Below are 22,510 nucleotides of genomic sequence, written 5' to 3'. Positions count from 1 at the left end.
TCCTATTCTCAGTCATAGGAGAAATATGGGTAAGTCTAGTCCTTTCCATCTAACAATAAAGCTCTGTGGCTGGGTGTAGTGGCACACACCTTTAATCCCAGCATGCAGGTGGCAGAGGTTGGAGGATCACCATGAGTTCAAGACCACCCTGAGACTATATAGTAAGGCACAGGTCAGCCTGGACTAGAGTGAGACCCTACCTTGAAAAAAAAAAAAAAAGCTCTATGCTTTCTTTGTATTAGTTGACTCTACCAAGATGGAAGAGGATCTTAAAAGTTCCTCTTAAAGCATGCCTTTCATGAAGGTCTGGGAAGATGGCTCAGTAGTTAAGGCACTTGCCTACAAATCCTAACCACTCAGGTTCGATTCCCCAGTATCCAGAAAAAGCCAGATGCACAATGTGGCACATGCATTTGGAGTTCATTTAAAGTGGCTGGAGGTTCTAGTGTGCCCATTCTCTTCCTCTCTCTCTCTTTCCTTTCTTTCTGCTTGCAAGTAAATAAATATAATAAATACATTTAAAAAACATGTCTTTTACCTGGGTGTGGTGGCTTATATCTATAATCCAAATACTCAAGAAGCTGAGATAGGAGGATTGTTGTGAGTTTGGGGCAAGCTTGGAATAGAATGAGTTCCGGATCAGCCTGGGCTAGAGTGTGAGACCCTGCCTCAAACACATACACACACACACACACACACACACACACCCATGTCTTTCTCAGAAAAATCCTACCATTATTCTAGGGAAATGGCTATTATTATTATTTATTTTATTTAATTATTTTTTAGCAAACCCAGTTTATTTACATTATACACACTTTGCCATGCAGCATACTGAACTGAACTCAGTGCAATAAGCAAAAAAGACAGGCACACTGCTATTTAAAAAATAGCTTTGTACAAAAGAAAAAAAATTTTTTTTATGTGGTGAGTTAGCTGCAACCCTGTAAATTGCTCTAGATAATTGAAAACAGACAATAGATAATTTTAAAATGCTCTTCTAAAGTCTAGGTAAGGAGTTTTCATAAGTATACACATAGGTAAAATTAAAACTAGTTTTCTTAAATACTGTAGCTGGATAATGCAGTTTTCATCTTATTTTAATAAATTGATAACAAAATAAATATACATAATTACAAGGCTCAGATTTGTAGGTAACTTAAATCTTTAATGTTAATGTTTTAAAACTTATCAGTAGTGCTATGCACATAGTAGGTGGTCAACAGATGCTGACACAGATGTTACTACAGTTGACAGTAATACATAGTCATTCTTTTATAAAAAATGTATTGTAGTAAAGATAAAAATGAGATGATCATTTTTTTCATGATAGTTTCAGAGAACACTGAAATACTTACATTTCCCCACAGTCAGAAGGGATAGTGATTTAAAATCCAAGTATGCTCTCTTTTTATATCATATGCAATTATTACAGAATTCATAGATTTTGAAAAAGCTCAGTCACTTTAATATGTAAAAGAAAGTGACACTCAAGATTCCATTGTTGAGTACAGTTTATAATAAAACTGGCTCCATACCTAAAATGACTTGACATTCCCCTCATTTTTAACTTAACTAGATACCCCTTTTGGCCAAAATGTGTATTTAGGAGCAGTATCATGTAAGCCAATAAAGGATGCTTTAGGAGAAATCTCCCATGTCACCCCACCAAGCCCATCTTACAACACTTAGCATACGAACTGAATGTGTGGCGACACTGAAGTGCAGCAACCATTCTCAGTGTGGCATCCCATCAGCCCTGGGCATAGCGTGCAGGCCCTGCTGGAGGTAACAAGGAGGATGTGCTCCTTGCAAGACACTAGCCTAGAGAATTTGTATTTCAAAAACACTACCCTAAAAAGAAGCAACACACTTTCCAGATGCATAACTGAGGCACATTAACTTTCTTAACACTGGATGTATAAAAGGCATTTTTGGAATAAGCTTCAATGTCTATAAAAAAAAAAAACAGGATACAGTTCAATCTACTTTTCTGAGAACATGTGGTTATTTAAAACAGCTAGTTAATTCATTCAGAAACTTTGGTGGTACTTTATGCTCAATGTAAATTTTTATGAATGCTGTAAAAGGTTTTATTTATGTACATGGAAAGACCAGGGACAAAAGTTACATTGTGATAGGGCAATGAGATCTATTACTGTAAACACAAGTTTAATGTTTCAGATCTGAATTTTATAGTGTTGATACATACTATACATATGGAAATGCTAATACACATATAAACAGGACTGGGACACAGGTGAATCATATCACCATCAGTGAGCTAATGCATGAGTTCTGAGGTGTAAGGTTCAGTTCCGGTTCAAGACAGGGCCATCTGATCCTGTGGTCTTGAGAGTAGCACCCATACAGTTGGGACCCCATCAACAAGAAATGTAGGACTAAGCCGGGCGTGGTGGCACATGCCTTTAATCCCAGCACTCGGGAGGCAGAGGTAGGAGGATTGCCATGAGTTCAAGGCCACCCTGAGATGACAGAGTTAATTCCAGGTCAGCCTGGACCAGAGTGAGACCCTACCTCGAAATACCAAAAAAAAAAAAAAAAGAAAAGAAAAGAAATGTAGGACTACAAATTAGACATGAAAGTAATTCTGGAATTTTGGGATCAAAGTCCATTCTCAGGAATTCAGTTATAATATGTAATTAAATATCTGGAATTCAAAGGCTTAGGTGGCTGGTGCTTGGTTATTAGAGCACAGAATTTGTATTAGTCACATCCTTAGTTTCTCACTCAATTATCTATTATAAAATATCAATGTATGTTTCTTTCCTCTTCTCAATACTCTTAAAAGACTTAAGTTTTGTCCTGGCAAACAAAAAATGCAATGTTGCTAAGGAAAAGAGAACCTGTAGATAAAGGAAATAATTTAAGTGCCAGTTTCTCATTATCTGCCGCCGTCCCCGCCCCACACATAAGCACCTATACACATCATATACACACACTCCAAATGACCCAAGAACATAAAGCCCAGAAATACCTTGATCAGTATTTAATTAAGCAATTAACTGTAGTTTTTTGTAGTCTTGCCATGTAGTCCCGACTGGCCTGGTCACTATTCAGCTCAGGTTGGCCTCAAACTTATGGTAGTCTTCTTACTTCCAATTTAATAGAAATAGAAAGCTTTTCAGAGTAAAAACATTAGTTAATCCCTGGACAAAGAAAATGAAAATTCACAAAGGCATATGATAATAGTGAAGGAAGATAGAAGAAAAGCTAACTTTTTAAAATTAGTTTCAGTTAGGGGTTAAGGCTCAAGGAGAGCCAGGAGGTGCCAACTTGCTCACCCTGACACCAGAAACTCTTGCCAAAAATGCCTGATTGAGACTGATCCACAGTGCCCCCTGCTGTCCACAGTCTACTGCACTATCTGAGTGGGCTGACCCAAATGGGCCCTCAGGGTCATCCTCCAAATTTATTAGCCATCTGATGTTATAAAAGCTGTGGCCTTCCAGCCCCTCCCTGTCTTCTGTCTGGATACAACCCTCAATGTGTATGTAGTTCTCCTTATCCTGTGTTGCCAAACGCCTGTGGGTCTGACATTGTTTCTTGTGCTAAACTTTTCCACTTGTCTCAGCTTTATAATTTGGGGTAACTACTCTCTTTGATTACTTATCTCTGGTTTCTGAATCTGTCATGTGCATACGTTTCTTACACTCCAGATCAACTGTAGGCTTGCTACCTGTGTAATTTCTCTAAACTCGGGGTAACCATGAGTGTAACTCTGATAATCACTCTTTTCCTCTCTCAATCTCTTGGTCTCTGCTTTGATATCTGCCCTCTCAGGATTTTTCCTGATCTTCACTGTTTGTCCTTAACTGCCATGTGGGTTCCTCCCAGGTTTCCCTACCCAAGCTCCAAGATTCTGCTTTTCACGTGATAGCAGCTTTACCCTAATTTCTCTCTAAAGACTTAGTTTCTCTCAAGTCCACATGCTTGCAGCTTTACCCTAATTTCTCTTTAGAAGCCTCAGTTTTTCTCAAGTTCATGTGCTTGCGACTCTACTCTAGTTTTTCCCCAAAGATCCTCAGTTTCTCTTCTGCTTTGATACTGTCCCTCTTCGAGCAAACACAGGGCAGGTGTCATGTGTGTTTCCTGGATCTCTCTAGTACATCTAGGTTCTACTCTCCATGTGCTTACAACTCTGTTCTAGCTCTTTCAGAAAGACTTCAATTTCTTTCAAATGAACCTTATAAACTATACGTTTCCACATGACAACATGTTTCTTAAACCCCACAATTTTTGATTTTCCCCTTAATAAACTTAATAATTCATAATTTATCCTTTTTTAGTCCATCTTTATTAATTCTTTATTAAAGGTAGGACAGAATCCAAAACTTGGGGTTCATAAATTCTGGGGGTTCTCTCCTGAACTTCAAAATCCTGTATCAATAATAGGCATTTTGGACATGGGCGGTCCATAGGCGCTGAGGTGGTGGCGTGTAGTGGAGCGGGGCCCTGGGCTGGTGCTGTTGGTCCTCGTAGAGGCTCTGTTGCATGGTCTTGTTTGAAAAAACCATCAAAACAAAATGAGTAAACTGAGCACTAAGGAGGAAGGACCAGGTGTTGTTTTATGTTTGTCTTTGTGATTTCTGTTCCTCATGATTTCTGTTCCTCAGTTACCATCGTGATGCAGGTGTTCTTATGCAGCTTATCATGTTACTGTTTTCATTACCTACTTAAATCTTATTGCCAAGTAGCATTTTCTAGTTCTTTGGCCCTGATGATGTTCTTCATATCTTTTGGCTGCCATGGGGAAAATACATCATGTTTCTTCTAATCAGTACAGTTTCTAAGTTTTCTACCCATAATCATAGCATCTAAACATAATTATGTTCTTTAAGAGCCCTCCCCCTTTTTGACTTTTTTCAAGGTAGGGTTTCACTCTAGGTCAGGCTGACGTGGAATTCACTATGTAGTCTAAGGATGGCCTTGAACTTACAGTGCTCCTCCTACCTCTGCCTCCCAAGTGTTGGGATTAAAGGCATTTGCCACCAAGCCCGGCTTCTTTAAGACCTTTTGAAGGTACATAGGCTTTTCTGTAGTACTTGTTTTTGGCTGTTTGGTAATTTTTTTAGATGATAAAATATATTTCATTTATAGGTTTGTTATTGCATTAAAGGTTAAAAACAATTTTAGCCTCTCTTCAAAGGTATCACTAAGGGACTTGCAATATGTTAAAAGGAATTAAAGCCTGCAAACATAAAAATTGAAGACCATATTAAACTGGGTTACTTCATGTTGCTGTGGTGTGTCCAAATTTCCAAAACTCAAAGATGAAAGGATGAATAATAAGTGCATGATTATAGGTGCCATAAAAAGGTATTAACCAGTTATCTCTGAAGTGGGTGCATCCATAGTATATCTGCTGTATCAGGAACCAGTGTTGAACAGGAGGGTATTGGATGAGCCCTAAGCTTATTTGAGAGTTGTTAGGTACTTTTTAGAGATAGGGTCTCATTATGTTGCCCAGGCTGGAGCGCAGTGACTATTCACAGGTGTGAGCCCACTACTAATCAGCAAGGGAGTTTTGACCTGCTCCATTTCTGACCTGGGCCAGTTCACCCCTTCTTAGGCAGCCCTCCTTAGGTCCCCTGCTCTGGGAGGTCACCATATTGATGGCTGAACTTTGTGCGGACACCTGATCGGCATAGTGCACTATAGCTCAGAACTCCTAGACTCAAGCAGTCCTCTTGCCTCAGCCTCCTCAGTAGCTCAGACTACGTATACACAACACTGTACCTCGCTTGGTAATTTTTGCTGTTTTTTATTTTTTATTTTTGAGAGATATGGTCTCATTCTAGCTTAGGCTGACCTGGAATTCACTATGTAGTCTCAGGGTGGCCTTGAACTCACAGTGATCCTCCTACCTCTGCCTCTGGAGTGCTGGGATTAAAGGCATGTGTCACTATGCCCGGTGGTAATTCTCTTAAAATTATAATTATCATTAAGAGACACTCGTTATATGCAAGATTATTTTGCTGAGCACTTTATGTGTTTATAATATCGGTTGATATGAATAAATACATGTAATAGCAACCCTGCAGTTAGATTTTTATTTATTTATTTATTTTTTGGTTTTACAAGGTAGGGTCTTGCTCTAGCCCAGGTTGACCTGGAATTCACTATGTAATCTCAGGGTTGCCTTAAACTCAGTGATCCTCTCACCTCTGCCTGCCAAGTGCTGGGATTAAAGGCGTATACCACCACACCCGGCTAGATTTTTTTTTTTTTTTTTAGATGGGAATGCCCACCTAGATATACAGGTTGGGGTCTCTTAAAAATATTATTTATTTATTTATTTACTTACTAGAGAGAGAGAGGTATATAGAAAGAATGGGCATGCCAGGACCTCTAGCCATTGCAAATGAACTCCAGACACATGCACTCCTTGTGCATCTGGCTTATGTGGTTCCTGGGGAATTAAACCTGGGTCTTTTGGCTTTGCAGGTAAGCACCTTAACTGCTAAGCCATCTCCCCTGCCCTAAATTAAAAAAAAAATTACTTATTAGAGACAGGGAGAATAGGCACGCTAGGGCCTCTAAGCCATTGCAAACAAACTCCAGACGCATGTGCCATCATGTACATTTGGTTTACATGGGACCTGGAGAATTGAACCTGGGTCCTTAGGCTTCACAGGCAAGCACTTTAACCACCAAGCCATTTCTCCAACCCTTAGATTTTTATTTTTCTTTTACGGATGATGAATTTGAGGCAACAAGGTTGAACAGTGTACAGGGGCAGTGATAAATAGTAGAAATGAGACTCAAACCCAGGCATTCTGACTTTTGAAGTCCATTATTTTTACCTAGTGCATTACTGTTTTCTTTGTGATAAAAAGCCTAGTAAAAAACAGCTGTCTACACTCATGATTGCTGTAGCCTCTTTTATCCATGTATACATCCATTATTTTTTTCTTTAATATTTTTAAGCATTTTAGGTCTGCTAGATTGAAAATGCATTAACACTAGCACAAGTGCTTAGTAGATATTCTGGTTTTATCTTACCTTTTAGTCTGGACCATGTAGTAGATACGGGACTATTCATTCCTAGTTTTGTTTTTTTTTTTAAGTATTGCCTATAAGATCAGTGAAAATATACAATGTCCAGGACAGACTAGGCAATTCTAATACCTCCATCTGCATTTGTGTATGTGAAACATGAAATCAGTTATGGCTAGGTCTAACTTTCTGTGTCTCACATTTTTTAATTTATTGATTTTTAGAAAATAAAATGGTTACACACTTAGGCCCCTTCTCCCCTGCCCCAGTTTTGCCATGGGTCTTCGGTGGGGTTATTGGTATTCATTGTGAGGACCAACAGGCCTCAATCAGTCTCTGCAGGGTGTGTTGGGCTAGTCCCACTCAACCCCGAGGCTCTTAAAATCTTTGTACTCCCTCTTCTGCGATGCTCCCTGAGCCTTGGTGGGCAAGCTAGAGATCTGATATAGTGTTACTTTCGTTATAGACTCTGGGTCTCTGTTGTGATGAGGTTTGACTGACTACAGTGTCTATTCCCATGTCCCTGGAACTGGTTTTCAGGCTAGTTGAGAGAGAGAGAGAGAGAGAGAGGGAGAGGGAGAGGGAGGGAGGGAGGGAGGAAGGGAGGGAGAACGCGCACAGTACTTAGGTCATCTCTTCCCTTGTAATGATTTCTAGGCTTCAGCAAATGAGGTGGAGGTGACCCATCTTCCGGTAGACAGTTGGCTTTCTCTTCTTGATATAGCCTTGTTCTCCCCCATATTCTCCTCTATCTGTAAAGTAGAACAGATTCTCCAACCCAAAGTGTGTCTTGCAATTTTTATTGCCTTTAAGTTCAGATCAGAGGTTCTAATGTGTGATCTCATACCTGGGAAGAAGCCAGTGAGCACTTACTCCCTCAGGCAAGGAGGGCACCCCTGACAAACTAAAGGCCTGTACCACCAGAGTTTACCTTGATGAGCCAGAGTTTATTGGACTTTCTTACAGAGCATGGGCAAAGGGTTATATACAAATGCATGGAAATCCCAAAGCAGTCACATTTGAAAGGTCTCATTCCAACATGGATTACAACCTCCTCATAGCTGGATAGGTGGAGCTTGTGTCCCTTTATCTGCCACCCTCTATTATACCCTGTTCCTCCCTAAGGTTAGGAGACCCCATGCATCATTGCATAGAGCTGGCACAGAAGGTTGCTGAGATCTCAGTTGAGGGTCTCATGACCCTTTCTCACCCCTCTTTCTATGGGGGGACATCAACAGGCTCAGTCTGGAAAGTGTCTTGTACACAATTGCAGCTGCTTCTGATAAAGATGTCAATAGTTGTTTTTCTTGAGTACTATGTTAAATAACATGAATTCACATTGCCTCCCCAAGTTTTTGAATCAGGGCCTTACTATATAGCTTAGGCTGACCTCAAACTCTTCATCCTCTTTCCTCAGCCTCCCTACTGCCAGGATTTTAGGTATGCCCTACTAGGTCTTGAGATTTTTTTTAAAGAGGTATGTGAGGTCAAAACTCTTACATAAGATGCTGATATTTTTCTTTTTCATTTGCAGTCTCTGGTTAGTATGCAGTGGATCTTTCCAGAGACTGCATGATATGCTCTCTAACAGATTGAAGAGAGAAGCAGATTTGGGAATACAGTTGTGTTCCATCAAACCAGCTATTTAAGTTTACAAAAATGGCTGGTGTGAGAGTGCATGTCTGTAATCCTGGCACTTGAGAAGTGTAGGAGGATCAGGAATTCAAGCCCCTACTGAGTTATATAGGGAGTTTTATGATACATAGACCATGTCTCAAAAAAAACCTGAAAAAGGGGGCTAGGGAAATGGGTCAGTGGCTAAAGACTGTTTGCATTTCAAGCTTGCAAACCATGCAAAATGGTGCAGGAGGCTGTAATCACGCTTTGCCTCCTATAATTGGAGGTTAAGCCAGGACAGTCTTGAAGCTCTTGGTCCAGCTAGGTTGGCCTTCTCAGGGCCAACACACCAGGAGAAATACTCTCAAACAAAGTGGAAAGAGAGGATCAACACCCCATTGTCCTCAGACCTCCACATGTGCGCCCATATAACACACATCATCTATACACATACATAAAAAAAACCTGCAAAAATTCACAAAAATGTAGAAAAACACCGTTCTTCTCACTAAATTTATCTATTTATTTATTTTGATTTTTTCAAGGTAGGGTCTCACTCTAGCTCAGGCTGACCTGGAATTTACTATGTAGTCTCAGGGTGGCCTTGAACTCATGACGATACTCCTACCTCTTCCTCCAGAATGCTGGGATTAAAGGCGTGCGCCACCTCACCCTGCTAAAATTTATTTTTGGAAACATTTAAAAAAGTAGGGCTGGGCATGGTGGTGCACATGTTTAATCCCAGCACTTGGGAGGTCGAGGTAGAAGGATTGCTGTAAGCTCGAGGCCACCCTGAGACTATATAATGAACTCCAGGTCAGCCTGAGCTAAAGCAAGATCCTACCTTGAAAACCCAATAGTGAATAAATTATTGCTGTTTTTAAAAATTAATATTATTTTTATATTTGAGAGAGAAAGAGCAAGGCAGAGAGAAAGAGAATGGGTACACCAGGACCTTCAGCCTACTGTGAATGCGTGTGGCTCGTTATAACATTGCATGCTTGCAACACTATGTGTCTAGCTATGTGGGACCTGGAGATTTTGTGCATGAGTTCTTAGGCTTTGCAGGCAAACACCTTAACTGCTAAGCCATCTCTCTAGCCCTATTATTGGTATTTTAAAATGAATGATCTGTCTTTCTTCCTCCCTTCCACCTCCTACCCTTGTACCCTCCCTGCCATTTTGCCCTCCTACTTCCTTCTTTCCCTTCTTCTCCTCCCTCCTTCCTTCCTTTTTCTTTCTTTCGTTTTTTTTTTTTTTTTTTGAGATAGGGTCTCACTTCGTAGCCAAGGCTGTCCTAAACTTTATATGTAGATCACACTGGCCTTGAACTCATGGTGATCTATTTGCCTTAACTTTCTGAGTGTTAAGATTACAGATGGGAGTTATCATGCCTGGCTAATGTTTGGAATTCGTGATTTTAATTTCTAATTTAGTAAAAGTTGATGATTGTAACCCATGTATACAGAAATTTTTGGTGTCCTCAAAGAATATAAAGGAGTTCTAAGATCCCGAAAATCACTTATTTGGTCTAGTATTACATGGTATTAAAAATTAATCTTGCTTGATCTAGAAATAAAAAAAAACAAGAGATTAAAAAAAATAAATGAGGCATTATTATTACTTACCACGTGTTTATCTTTTGAATTGTGTAAGCAGGAGACTGGAACCTACTGAGCGACCTCTTCAGATTGTTTATGATTACTTATCCAGACTGGGATTTGATGATCCTGTGCGCATCCAGGAGGAGGCTACAAATCCAGACCTCAGCTGTATGATTCGATTTTATGGTGGTAAGAATTTATCAGCTGATTAAAAATCAAAAGCTATTTCTGATATTTTGATAATTTCACACATGTATATTGTACTTTGATCATGTATTCTCCCACTACTGTCTCTTATCCTCCTTCTACTCTTTGCCCTTCTTCTTTCTACCACTTACCAATAGCTATATCACTAAAAAGAATGACTCCCCTCCCCCAGTACCTGTTAGCTGCCATTACTCTTCAGGGTGGGATGAAACCTCATGGGCTGACCTCCATCCGTGGAGGAATGTTGACTGGCTGTATCTTGTGCAGGTAACTGCAGCTGTGAGTTTATGAGTAATAGCCATGTCAATTATGATGACAGAGCTTCACATCACTGTTCCCCATCACCCAGCTCTTACGTTCTTTCTGCTCCCTCTTCCATGTTGTTCCCTGAGCCTTGGAGAGGATGATACAGATATCTTATTTATGCTGAACACTCAACATTCACTTATTCTCAGTTCTCTGACAAATTTTATCAAAAGGTATTTTTACACCAGATAACAAATATAGCTAAAAACAGGCTACAATAAAAACAAAACATCAGGGAATGAGTGAAGATTCTAAGCACTAGCAAAAGTATCTTTCCTTTTTATTTATTTATTTTTTTGGTTTTATGAGGTAGGATCTCACTCTAGCCCAGGCTGACCTGGAATTCACTATGGAGTCTCAGAGTGGCCTCGAACTCACGGCGATCCTCCTATCTCTGCCTCCCGAGTGCTGGGATTAAAGGCATGTGCCACCATGCCCGGCTCCTTTTTATTTTTATTCTTGTTCTTTTCTAACTTACTACAGTTATTTTTATATCTTTGTAAGAATCTTGATTAGACATGCTATAGTATCATTTTTTCAAGTTCTTGTTGAAGCCTATGAACTTTTAAAAGAATTTTTCATTGTGTATGTTCATTGTACACAGTACCATTTCATAAGGATGTTTTCATATAGGTACATATTTTGAACATATTCCCCTATACACCTCTGTCCTCTCCTGTTAGTTCCCTTTGTTCATCCCCCTCTCTCTTTTTATTTTTGTTTTTTGAAGTAGGGTTTCACTCAAGCCCAGGCTGACCTGGAATTCACACTGTAGTCCTAGAGAATTCTTGGAGCTCACAAAAAACTGGCAAGCTCCAGGATTAGTAAGAGACTCTGTCTCAAATAAGAACGGGAAGAATGGTTGGAGAGATGGCTTAGTGGTTAAGGCTCTTGGTTACAAAGCCAAAGGGCCCAAGTTCAATTCCCAGTACCCATGTAAAGCCAGATGCACAAGGTGGTGCATATATCTGAAGTTTGTTTGCAGTGGCTAGAGGCCCTGATTTGTCCATTCTCTCTCTATCTGCCTCTCTCTCAAATAAATAAATAAAATATTAAAAATATACTTTATAAAAAAAGAACTGGGGCTGGAGAGATGGCTTAGCGGTTAAGTGCTTGCCTGTGAAGCCTAAGGACCCCAGTTCGAGGCTTGGTTCCCCAGGTCCCATGTTAGCTAGATGCATAAGGGGGTGCACGCATCTGGAGTTCGTTTGCAGTGGCTGGAAGCCCTGGCACGCCCATCCTCTCTCTCTCCCTCTATCTGTCTTTCTCCCTGTGTCTGTCACTCTCAAATAAATAAATAAAAAATGAACAAAAAAAATTAAAAAAAAAAAAAAGAACTGGAAGAAGAGAGATTGAATCAGATAGCCACCTGACATTCTACTCTAGCCAGGCGAGTGCATGAGGTGCCACATGGGCATATAGGTGTGCATGTACCACACACAGCCAGCCACCTTTCCCCCACGTTACATATACAAGCAATAAATAACTGTATATCACAATTACATTCTCATTGTTAGTTGAAATAGGCATTTTTTTCATGTTCAGTAACAAAGTTTTTAATAAAATTCAGTAGAATCCTGTGGGAAGATGGCTCAAAGGTCCCAGGTTCTTGCTTGAAATTCCCCAGTATGACTGTAATAACCAGATGTACAAAGTGGTACATGCATCTGTAGTGGCAAGATGTCTTGGTGTGCCCCCTCTTTCTCTCTCTTTCCCCTCCCTCCCTCCCTCCCTCCCTCCCTCCCTCCCTCCCTCCCTCCCTCCCTTCCTTCTCTCTCTCTCATAACTTACTAACTAAATAAAGCAAAATTAAAAAAAAATTCAGCAGTTCAAAAACATGTAAATCTCAGCTGTACTACTTAGAGCTGGTGGCAGTACATTGGTCTGTCTGTCCATAGCGTTAGTAACAGAGTTGTAGTTGGCATATGAGTATATGGCTCCATTTCATCTAGCCTGTCTCAAGGTAGGTGTGCACATGTGACCATTTTTTTCTTCTTGTGTGGAGTGGAATTCATGAGTGCCACTCAAACACCTTGTTATGATGTTTCACTGCTCCTTTCCTTTTATGAGAGCTAGGGTGACGACACTCTGAATAGCATTTGAGTTGAGTGTTGAAAGTGGTAGAGCTTCTGAGCAGCAGTGTTGACTTCAGGCTACCCAGAATGCTCACCTGGACAGAATTTAAAAGTCATACTTGAACCTACTGTAATTTTTATAGAATGTATACATTAGTGGTAAAAATATAAAAAGCAAATAAATGATTATTATCAGAGTAGGAGGGGTCTAACCTAGGATAGGGAGAAGGATATTAGTCTTAAAAGTAGAATTTTTGAGTCTTTACATGCATACATTGTAAGTTTTGATAATATATTCCTTAATTATACAGATAGGTTGTGGTGGTTTGATTCAGGTGTCCCCCATAAACTTAGGCGTTCTGAATGTTAGGTTCCCAGCTGATGGAGATTTGGGAATTAACTTCTCCTAGAGGCAGTGTATTCTTGGGGGTGGACTTATGAATGTTAGAGCTAGCTTCCTCTTGCCAGTGTTTGGCACACTCTCCTGTTGCTGTTGTCTACCCGATGTTGGTGAGGAGGTGATGTCCATCCTCTGCTGATGCCATTGCTTTCCCCTGCCACTATGGAGCTTCCCCTTGAGTCTATAAGCCAAAATAAGCTCTTTTCCCCACAAGCTGCTCTTGGTCAGGTGATTTCTGCTAGCAATGTGAACCTAACTACAACATAGGTTATATCAGTACTTTGTTTAGTAGAACGTGTTTTTTTTTTTTTTTTTTGATATTTTGGGGCAGAGTCTTGCTCTAGCTTAGGCTGATCTGGAATTAACTATGTAGTCTCAGGGTGGCCTTGAACTCACAGTGATCCTCCTACCTCTGCCTACCAAGTTCTGAGATTAAAGGCATGTACCACTATGCCTGGCTTGTTTAGTAGAATTTGAGGACACTCAATCTACATCTCCTCCAACATCAAGTATTATTGTTTAAAATCAGTCTTTTCCCCCAAGCTACAAAAAATAAGGTTCATGTTAATTTGCATATATAAAACTTCTTTGTTAGTATGTACTATTATAAGGAAAACGTCTATCACATGAATAAATTACTTTTATAGGACTATATATTTTGTTATATATTTTATAGGATTATATATTTTGTTTTGGTGAAGTTTTCAGGTATAAGCCTTTTAATTGAGAACTTTATTATATGAACATAAGCATATTGGTCATATTCCCATTGGGTTATACTCTAGTGTTCCTTCTCCCCCACCTCCATTCCACTGAGAGCCTGCCTCTGTGGGGTTATTGGTATTCATTGTGGGGTCATGAATGCATCAATCAGTCTCAGTCTTACTTACATGCATATTGTGTATTTGTAATTTTTGTATTCATATATTTTTCCTTTTAAAACATTTTTTAAAGCCGGGTGTGATGGCGTATGCTTTTAATCCTACCAGTTGGAGGCAGAGGAAGGAGGATCGCCATGAGTTTGAGGCCACCTTGAAACTACATAGCAAATTCAGGTCAGTCTGAGTTAGAGTGAGACACTACCTCAAAAACAAACAAAAAAACAAACAAACAAAATGGACCAAACATTATTTTAGTTAGATATTAAAATAAAAACATACCACTATTTGTAGTGTTTTAATTTCTTATAATCACCTCCCAGGCCCATTAACTGCTTCATCAATAATCCCTACTGTCAGTTTCGTATATATTGTAAAGATTTTCTTTTTGTTTTTAAAATATTTTATTTATTTATTTATTTGAGAGAGAGTGAGTATGGACATGCCAGGGCCTCCTCCTGCTGTAAACAAACTCCAGTTGCATAAGCCATTTTGTGTACCCCAACTTCATGTGGGTACTTGGAAATTTAACCTTTTTGTCAGGTTTTGGAAGCAAGTGCCTTTAACTGCTGAGCCATCTCTTTAGCCCCAATTTTTCTATTTTAAAGACTGGGTCTGTGTGATATAGGTCAGCCTGTATTGAAATTTGCTATGTAGCTATGTTTACATGGTGCTGGGGGTTGAACCCAGTGCATGCTATCTAGGTAAGCAGTATACCAATTGAGCTACATCCCTAATCACTTGTTTTTATTTTGTTTTTGCTTAGTGATTAAGATGTTTGCCTGCTAAGCCTAAGGTCCCATGTTTGTCTCTTCATATCCCATGTAAGCCAGATGCACAAAGGTGAGGTAAGCACAAGGTTGCACATGCTAACTATGAGGCACAAGTGTCTGTAGTTTAATTGCAGTGGCTGAGGCCCTGGTGTGCCAGTTTTCTCTCTCCCTTCCTCCTTCTCTCTAAAAAAAAATTATTTATTTGAGGGGGAGATTCAGATGGAGAGAAAGAGAATGGGTGTGTCAGGGCCCCTAGCCCCTGCAAACAAACTCCAAGTGCATGTGCCACCCTGTGCATCTGGTTTTACGTGGGTACTAGGGAATTGAACCTGGGTCATTTGGCTTTGCCAGCAAGTGCCTTTAATTACTAAACCATCTCTCCAGCACCAGTTGTTTTCATTTTTATTTCCCTGATTATTTGGTGTGGCTGAGAATTGTTCCATATTTTTATTGGCTCCTCAAGGCTTCTTCTCCTTTAAATTAATTGCCAAATGATATTTTGTGCATATTTGTTTCTTTTTTTCAAGTTGATATAAAGGATTCTATATATTTTCTGAATATATACATCCTTTCAAAGTTACATTTATGACTTTATTTTTCCTAGCCTTTGAGTTAAAAAAAATTTTTTTATTGACAACTTCCATAATTATGGACAATAACCCATGGTAATTCCTTTCCTCCTCCTACTTTCCCCTTTGAAACTTCACTCTCCATCATACCCCTTCCCCCGCTCAATCAGTCTCTCTCTTATTTTGATGTCATCATGTTTTCCTCCTATTATGATGGTATTGTGTAGGTAGTGCCAGGTACTGCAAGATCATGGATATCCAGGACATTTTGTGTCTGGATGAGCACATTGTAGGGAGTCTTATCCTTCCTTTGGCTCTTACATTCTTTCTGCCACCTCTTCCACATGGACCCTGAGCTTTGAAGATATTTCAGTGCTGAGTTTTGTTCATTATTTTTTGTTTGTAAGTTTAAAATTTATTCAGTCACATTTAATCTCTACCTCAGCATATGCATCATATATTTTAATCATGACTCTTACATTTTTTATTTTTATATTTATATTTTTATTCATTTGAGATAGAGAAAGAGACAGATAGAGAATGGGTAAGCCAGGGCCTCCAGCGACTACAAACGAACTCCAAACACATGCAACACCTTGTGAATCTGGCTTACATAGGTCCTGGGAAATCGAACCTAGGCCCTTCACCTTAACTGTTAAGCTATCTCCCCAGCCCAAGACTTATATTTTCCAAATACAGTATATATAGGGATATAACTACTTCATTTCATTGCATATTCAGAGAAATATAGATAATTTGAATCCAGATAGCTTTGAACTGTGAGTGAACTATAAATTTTTAGCCTTTATTTGGCAACAGAAGGTGATGGAACCCCAATGAGACAGAGAAAGATGAATATGCTACTAGTGAGGATAATTTAGGTATGCATTAAAAGGGATTGGAGTTAGAGAAAGGGATTGGAATTAGAGAAAGGGAAAGAATCTTTCCTATGAGAGACTTCTTTTTTAAATTTAATCAATTAATTAATTAATTATTTTTTGGTTTTTTGAGGTAGGGTCTCACTCTAGCTCAGGCTCACCTGGAATTCACTGTAGTCTCAGGGTGGCCTCAAACTCATGGAGGTCCTCCTACCTCTGCCTCCCAAGTGCTGGGATTAAAGGTGTGCACTACCACGCCCCACTAATTTTATTTATTTTATATTGACAACTTCTGTAATTATAGACAATAAGCCATGGTAATTCCTGACCCCCTTGCAACTCTACTCCATCATATCTCCTCCTCGTCTCAATCAGTCTCTCTTTTTTCCCTTTTTTAGTTGTTATTTTTATTGACAGTTTCCATAGTTATAGACAATAAACCATGGTAATTCCCTACCCCTCTTTTCCCTTTGCAACTCCACTCACCATATACCCCTCCACCTCTCAAACAGCCTCTTATTTTGAAGTCATCATGTTTTCCTCTTATTATGATGGTTTCGTGTAGGTAGTGCCAGGCACTGTGAGGTCATGGGTATCCAGGCCATTTTGTGTCTAGAAGAGCACACTGTAAGGAGTTCTACCCTTCCTTTGGCTCTTATATTCTTTCTGCCACCTCTTCCCACAATGGACCCTGAGTCGTGGAAGTTGTGATAGAGATGTTTCCATGCTGAGCACTCCTCTGTCACTTCTTCCCAGCACCATGATGCCTTCTGAGTCATCTAGTCTGAAAAGAGAAGCTTTTCTTACCAAAAGTGAGAGTAGGATTACTGTGTGGTTATGAACATTAAGAAAAGTGCTTACCAGGCAGTTTGGTGAGCATAATATATGTATATGTAGGTGTTACACCTCTAGGGCTTATGACTTCCCCATCATAGGTTTTCAGTACCAGTATGTATTCCCTGCCATGGACTGGACTCCAGTTCAAGTAGAGAGTGGTTTGTTTTCCATAACAGACATGCCACTATTGTACCTATTGGCTCATTTGTCCTGACTGGCCAAATTTAAGGCTTGCAGTGTTCACTGTTGTTCATTTTCACTGGTGAATTCACTCCTGTGAGAGACTTTTCAAAGGTATAAGCACAGTTAATGGTTGAAAAGGTGAGCTGAGGAAGAGAGCCAGAGAATTGAAGTGTATTCTGTGATTTGAACCTGGTCATTTCAGTGACAGAGCTCAACTGGGAAAAGGAGCTTGTTTGTGAGGATGGTAATGACTTGATTTAGGCATGTTTAATTATTTATATATACTTTTTTTTTTTTTTTTGAGGTAGGGTCTCACTGTGGTCCAGGCTGACCTGGAATTAACTATGTAGGCTCAGGATGGCCTTGAACTCATGGTGATTCCCCTACTTCTGCCTCCTGAGTGCTGGGATTAAAGGCATGTGCCACCATCCCTGGCTTCTATATATACTTGTTGTTTTGTAACATATACTGACATATTACATTTTGATCATGTGTACCCCACATTACACTACTTTATCCTCTTCAGTCTCACTGTGTTCCTTCTCCGTGGTTATGTTGAGGAATAAAATAACTCCTTCTTCCTTCCTTTAATTGTCATGAGCTCATTAGGGAAAAAAGTGGCCTTCTAAGCCCCTCTCCTATCTATTTATACCAGAATGACTGGCTCTGTCATGTGTAGGTCTTATACAAATAATTTAATCTGGTGTGAGTTCATGAGTGTAGTGTGGTAGTGACACCCATTTGGAGATGTCAGGCAGGTAGCAGGAAATGTAGAATTTAGGACTTAGGTAATGTAGATACAAGAGAACTGAACTTCCAGAGGAAGGTGGAAATTGGAATATAGATGAAAGGGTTGGCTTATAATAGAAGGTAAAATAGCCACCCAGTAAGTCTGGTGTCAACATACAGTTTTCTTTTTTAAAACGATTTATTTATTTACTTGAAAGAAAGAGAAAGAGGTAGATAGAGAATGGGCATGACAGGGCCTCTAGCCACTGCAAAAGAACCCTAGATGCATGTCACCTTGTACATCTGGCTTTGTGTGGGTACTGGGGAATTGCATCTAGGTCCTTTGGCTTTGCAGGCAAGAACCTTAACCACTGAGCCATTTCTTCAGTCCTTGACGTCCAGTTGTATTGAGTAATAAAATTTTGAGGCTTTGTGGTATCTAGCTCATTTCCTTATAGTACATGTGAGGAAACATCTGATTAACTGAGCAGTGATGCCTGAGGTTACATAATTAGTGGTGTGGGAATTCCTGGAAAGTAACATACATTTCCCAGCTTTAAAACAATTTATTTTTTATTTTTTATTTTTTTATTTTTTTATATTTCGAGGTAGGGTCTCACTCCAGCTCAGGCTGACCTGGAATTCACTATGTAGTCTCAAGGTGGCCTTGAACTCACAGTGATCCTCCTACCTCTGCTTCCTGAGTGCAGGGATTTAAAGATGTGTGTCATCATGCCTAGCCAGTTCCCAGGTTTGTTTACTGTTTGTACTATCTCATCTTCCTGCTGATCCCTTCAGTTATGTGTTTATTGCTTGTCTGTTTCTAGCAGTGCTTTTACCAAAACTTTGCATCTCTTCTGTCCATTGCTCTGTTTCTTCCACTGTATCTCAGTCATATGAACCCTTTTGATAGGAAGGAGCTTGGTTAAAGAAAGAGAAGCTGGTATGTGCCCCTGCTAGCTTCTGCCTCCATGATAGGAACAGTTGATTGAAATAGTACCCACGAGCTTTTTCTTCATGAGTGCCAGAGAAATGGAGGATTACATATGAGCTACAGATTACTTATGTTTCTTACCTTCTTCCTTCTGCCATAGGCTGATGACAGTAGTTGCTGTCATTCCTTTCTATGATTCCTTTGCACCCAGACTATGCTTAGTGCAGTACATGTGGTATCTTTTTTACAAGAAGACCCTTTAAGGTAGGGAAATAACAAACCTAACCCAGGATAGGGTGATGAAATCCAGGTTCAGTCAGCCTATGTAGTTCAAAAAAGTGACAACACTGGGATCTAGACTCAAGTGTGTCTGAATTCAAAGTCCATGATCTTAGCCCTTCATCATTCTGCCTTTCTCTATCTTTCCCTCCCTCCCTCCCTCCCTCCCTCTCTCTCTCTCTCTCTCTCTCTCTCTCTCTGTGTGTGTGTGTGTGTGTGTGTGTATGTGGTGTGTGTTTGTGTATGGTAAGGTCGTGGTCCACAGGCCAAAATCCACAAGTATTGCCAATGTACAAATTACAGTAGTGGGTATTATTTTAGGAGCAAGTTCTTATTTTACAATCCATATTGCTTCATTTCTTGTATCTATTAATAGGGTTGCTGAATATTGGCACATACTACATTATTTTTCTTTTCCAGTATTATACTATTTGAACAATAGATTCTGAAGTACTGTTTTCTTTTCAGAAAAACCATGCCAGATGGATCATCTGGATCGAATCCTACTGTCTGGCATCTATAATGTACGCAAGGGAAAGACCCAGCTGCATAAGTGGGCCGAACGTCTTGTTGTTCTTTGTGGTACCTGCCTTATTGTTTCCTCAGTAAAGGATTGTCAAACTGGAAAGATGCACATTTTGCCTCTGGTTGGGGGAAAGGTAAGAGTCACAAACAAGAACAATTTGGTCATTAAGCTGTAGCTCAGTGAGAGAGTGCTTGTCTAGTATGTGTGAGTCCCTCGGTTCAATCCCCAGCATTCAGAAAGAAAGAAAACATCCTGTATAAGTTTTGATGCTTTTTCATCTTTTCAAAGAAACCATTATAAGCATCATTAAAGGAGATCTAAGAAACTTTCTGAGAGGCTTGGGGGTTATTCACCCCTTCTCCCCAAATCCTGCTGTAGAAATATCTGTTGAAGTAACCTTTGCTTCCACTGCTAGGCACTAGATGTTATTACTGATAACACCAAGAATAGACAGGATGCTGCCACTGCAAGCTTCCTTTAGGAGCTAGAAAACTAGCTGCCAACATCCATAACCAAAATAGATCTTTAAAGTTTCTTCTTTTTCCCCCACTAGAGATTAAATTCAGAATTTGGGGTGATCATGAGCCTCAACCCAGCAGCCAGGGAGGCATGCTATTTCTGATCTGTCCTAAGGGATTAGCTTTCCTGGAAAAGAATTCATTTGCTAGTTAGACAAGCAAAATGACAGATGACCATAAAAAGGTTAATATTTGTAGGAGATGACATAATTTTATTCTGTTTTGAAGCTTGAGTGGCAAAACCATTATGAATTTCAGAGGACTTACAGACAATATGACCTTGGGAAGTCATATTTAAAAAATGCAGTTGGTTCAGATACACAGCACTATAGATGTGTGTATTAAAAAGGCAAATATATGAAAAGACATAATTGCACTTAAGAAATGGAAAGTACAAATGCAAAATACTTAGTAGCTCTGAATCTATAGGCCAGCTGCTTTCTGGGTCTGGAAGGTTATATAGCCTAGTTGTTTGGCTCCTATAAGGATTTGGAAGTAAAAGTTTTCTGCTGTGATAGTATTTCTATGTGAGGCTTACTGCTTGAAGCCTGTGTTTCTGTAGCATTGGTTGCTTCTCAAAAGCCAAAAACAAAAACTGCTGTTAACCTCTGAGTGGAACCATGGCTTATGTTTAGCTGTGGTCCTTAACACATGGGAAAACCTAGCTATATGGCCTGTGACCACTGAGTGAACCAAGTCCCATGGGCATAGTGATGTAATATGTATAATTTACTACTGCCAGTGTGAGTCCTGCTTCTGACTTTGGAGTCACAAGAACAGTGTGAAAAAAAAATAAGTAAGTATTGCTTGAGAAGACAAGACTGGGGATTTGTAGAAAGTAAGCATGAGATAGAACAAGAAAGAGAAGAGGATCCTTCCATTTAGAGAGCCTGTAAATCAGGTCCCCCAAAACACCAAGAAATTTTGTTACTGAAGATACTGAAGGACTAATTAGAAGGTACATTTATTTAGGATTGAATTAGAAGTAAATGAACATGCTGAAAAGACTTGAAAATAAATGTATTCAGGATGAGACCGAATGTGAAAAACAAAAAAAGGAAGAAAAACAAAAAGGAAAAGATAATCCCAGCATACTGGCAGACTATGAGGGGAAGTAGAGACAGGAGAATTTCTTGGAAGCTTGTGGCAAGTGCATCAGCGAACAGCAGAGTGAGAGTCCAGAGTGAGAAACTCTGCCTCACATAAGGTGGACAGGTGAAGATTGATCTGAAAGTGTCTCTTCATACATGTGCATGGCATGCACATACCCCCCCATACACACATCCCCCCCCCCCCCCTCTCTCTCTCTCTCTCTCACACACACACACACACACACACACACACACACAGAGTTCTGGAGCTGTGGAGGATTCAGTCAGAATATTGGAAGTATAAATATTGTTACTAAAATTTAAAAATAAGTGGGATAACTTTTAGATCAGAGAAATTTGATTAATAAGCAATTCTTGTCCATTCTCTTTTCATACTATTAGAACATAATTTTATTAAGGTTAGCAATACTTTGACCATCAAAAATGCTCCCATACTCTCTGCAGCTTAATGATTCAGCTAGTCTAGCCAGTTATCTTGTCACAGAGATCCCATCTCTGCTTCCTAGCACCAGGATTATAGGCAAGCTGTCATGCCCAGCCAGCATTTACATGTAGGTGTTAGAAGCCCAAACTCTGGTCCTCACACTTGCAGAATAACTGCTTTATCCATATCCTCATTCCTGAAATGTAAATATTTTAAAGGAACGCCCCATAAAATGGGGTGGACATGAAATTTGGCCTTGTGCCTTATTATTTATTTATTTATTTAGGTTCTTCAAGGTAGGGTCTCACTGTAGCCCAGGCTGACCTGGAATTCACCGTGTCATCTCAGGGTGGTCTTGAATTCACAGCAATCCTCCTGCTTCTGCCTCCCTAGTGCTGGGATTAAAGGTGTGCACCACTATGCCCAGCTTTGTTACTCTTTATTTTTATTTTTATTTATTTATTTTTTTAGCATGTTGACTGTTTAATTGGTATGTACTTCTCTCATGAGCATATGAGCATATCTCTTCCATAAGCTGATAATGCACCAATTTCATGTGACTAAGATACATTCATTTTTTTGTTCATTTTTATTTATTTATTTGAGAGCAACCGAGAGAGAGAGAGAGAGAGAGAGAGGGA

The 22,510-nt window shown here is 39.6% G+C and overlaps 1 protein-coding gene across 1 annotated transcript in view; it reads left to right on the top strand.

Moving 5' to 3' along the window:
- The window catches only part of Phlpp2 (PH domain and leucine rich repeat protein phosphatase 2), a 109,581-nt gene that overhangs the window by 21,234 nt on the left and 65,837 nt on the right, over positions 1-22,510 (top strand). The window contains exons 3-4 of the mRNA XM_045151569.1: positions 10,297-10,430; positions 19,758-19,948. Coding sequence (XP_045007504.1) covers positions 10,297-10,430; positions 19,758-19,948 — 325 coding nt within the window. The remainder of the gene's footprint in view (positions 1-10,296; positions 10,431-19,757; positions 19,949-22,510) is intronic.

Source organism: Jaculus jaculus, chromosome 1, assembly GCF_020740685.1.
Source record: "Jaculus jaculus isolate mJacJac1 chromosome 1, mJacJac1.mat.Y.cur, whole genome shotgun sequence".
Lineage (NCBI taxonomy): Eukaryota > Metazoa > Chordata > Mammalia > Rodentia > Dipodidae > Jaculus > Jaculus jaculus.
The sequence above is the reverse complement of the archived record's forward strand: the minus strand, read 5'-3'. Positions and strand labels throughout refer to the sequence as shown.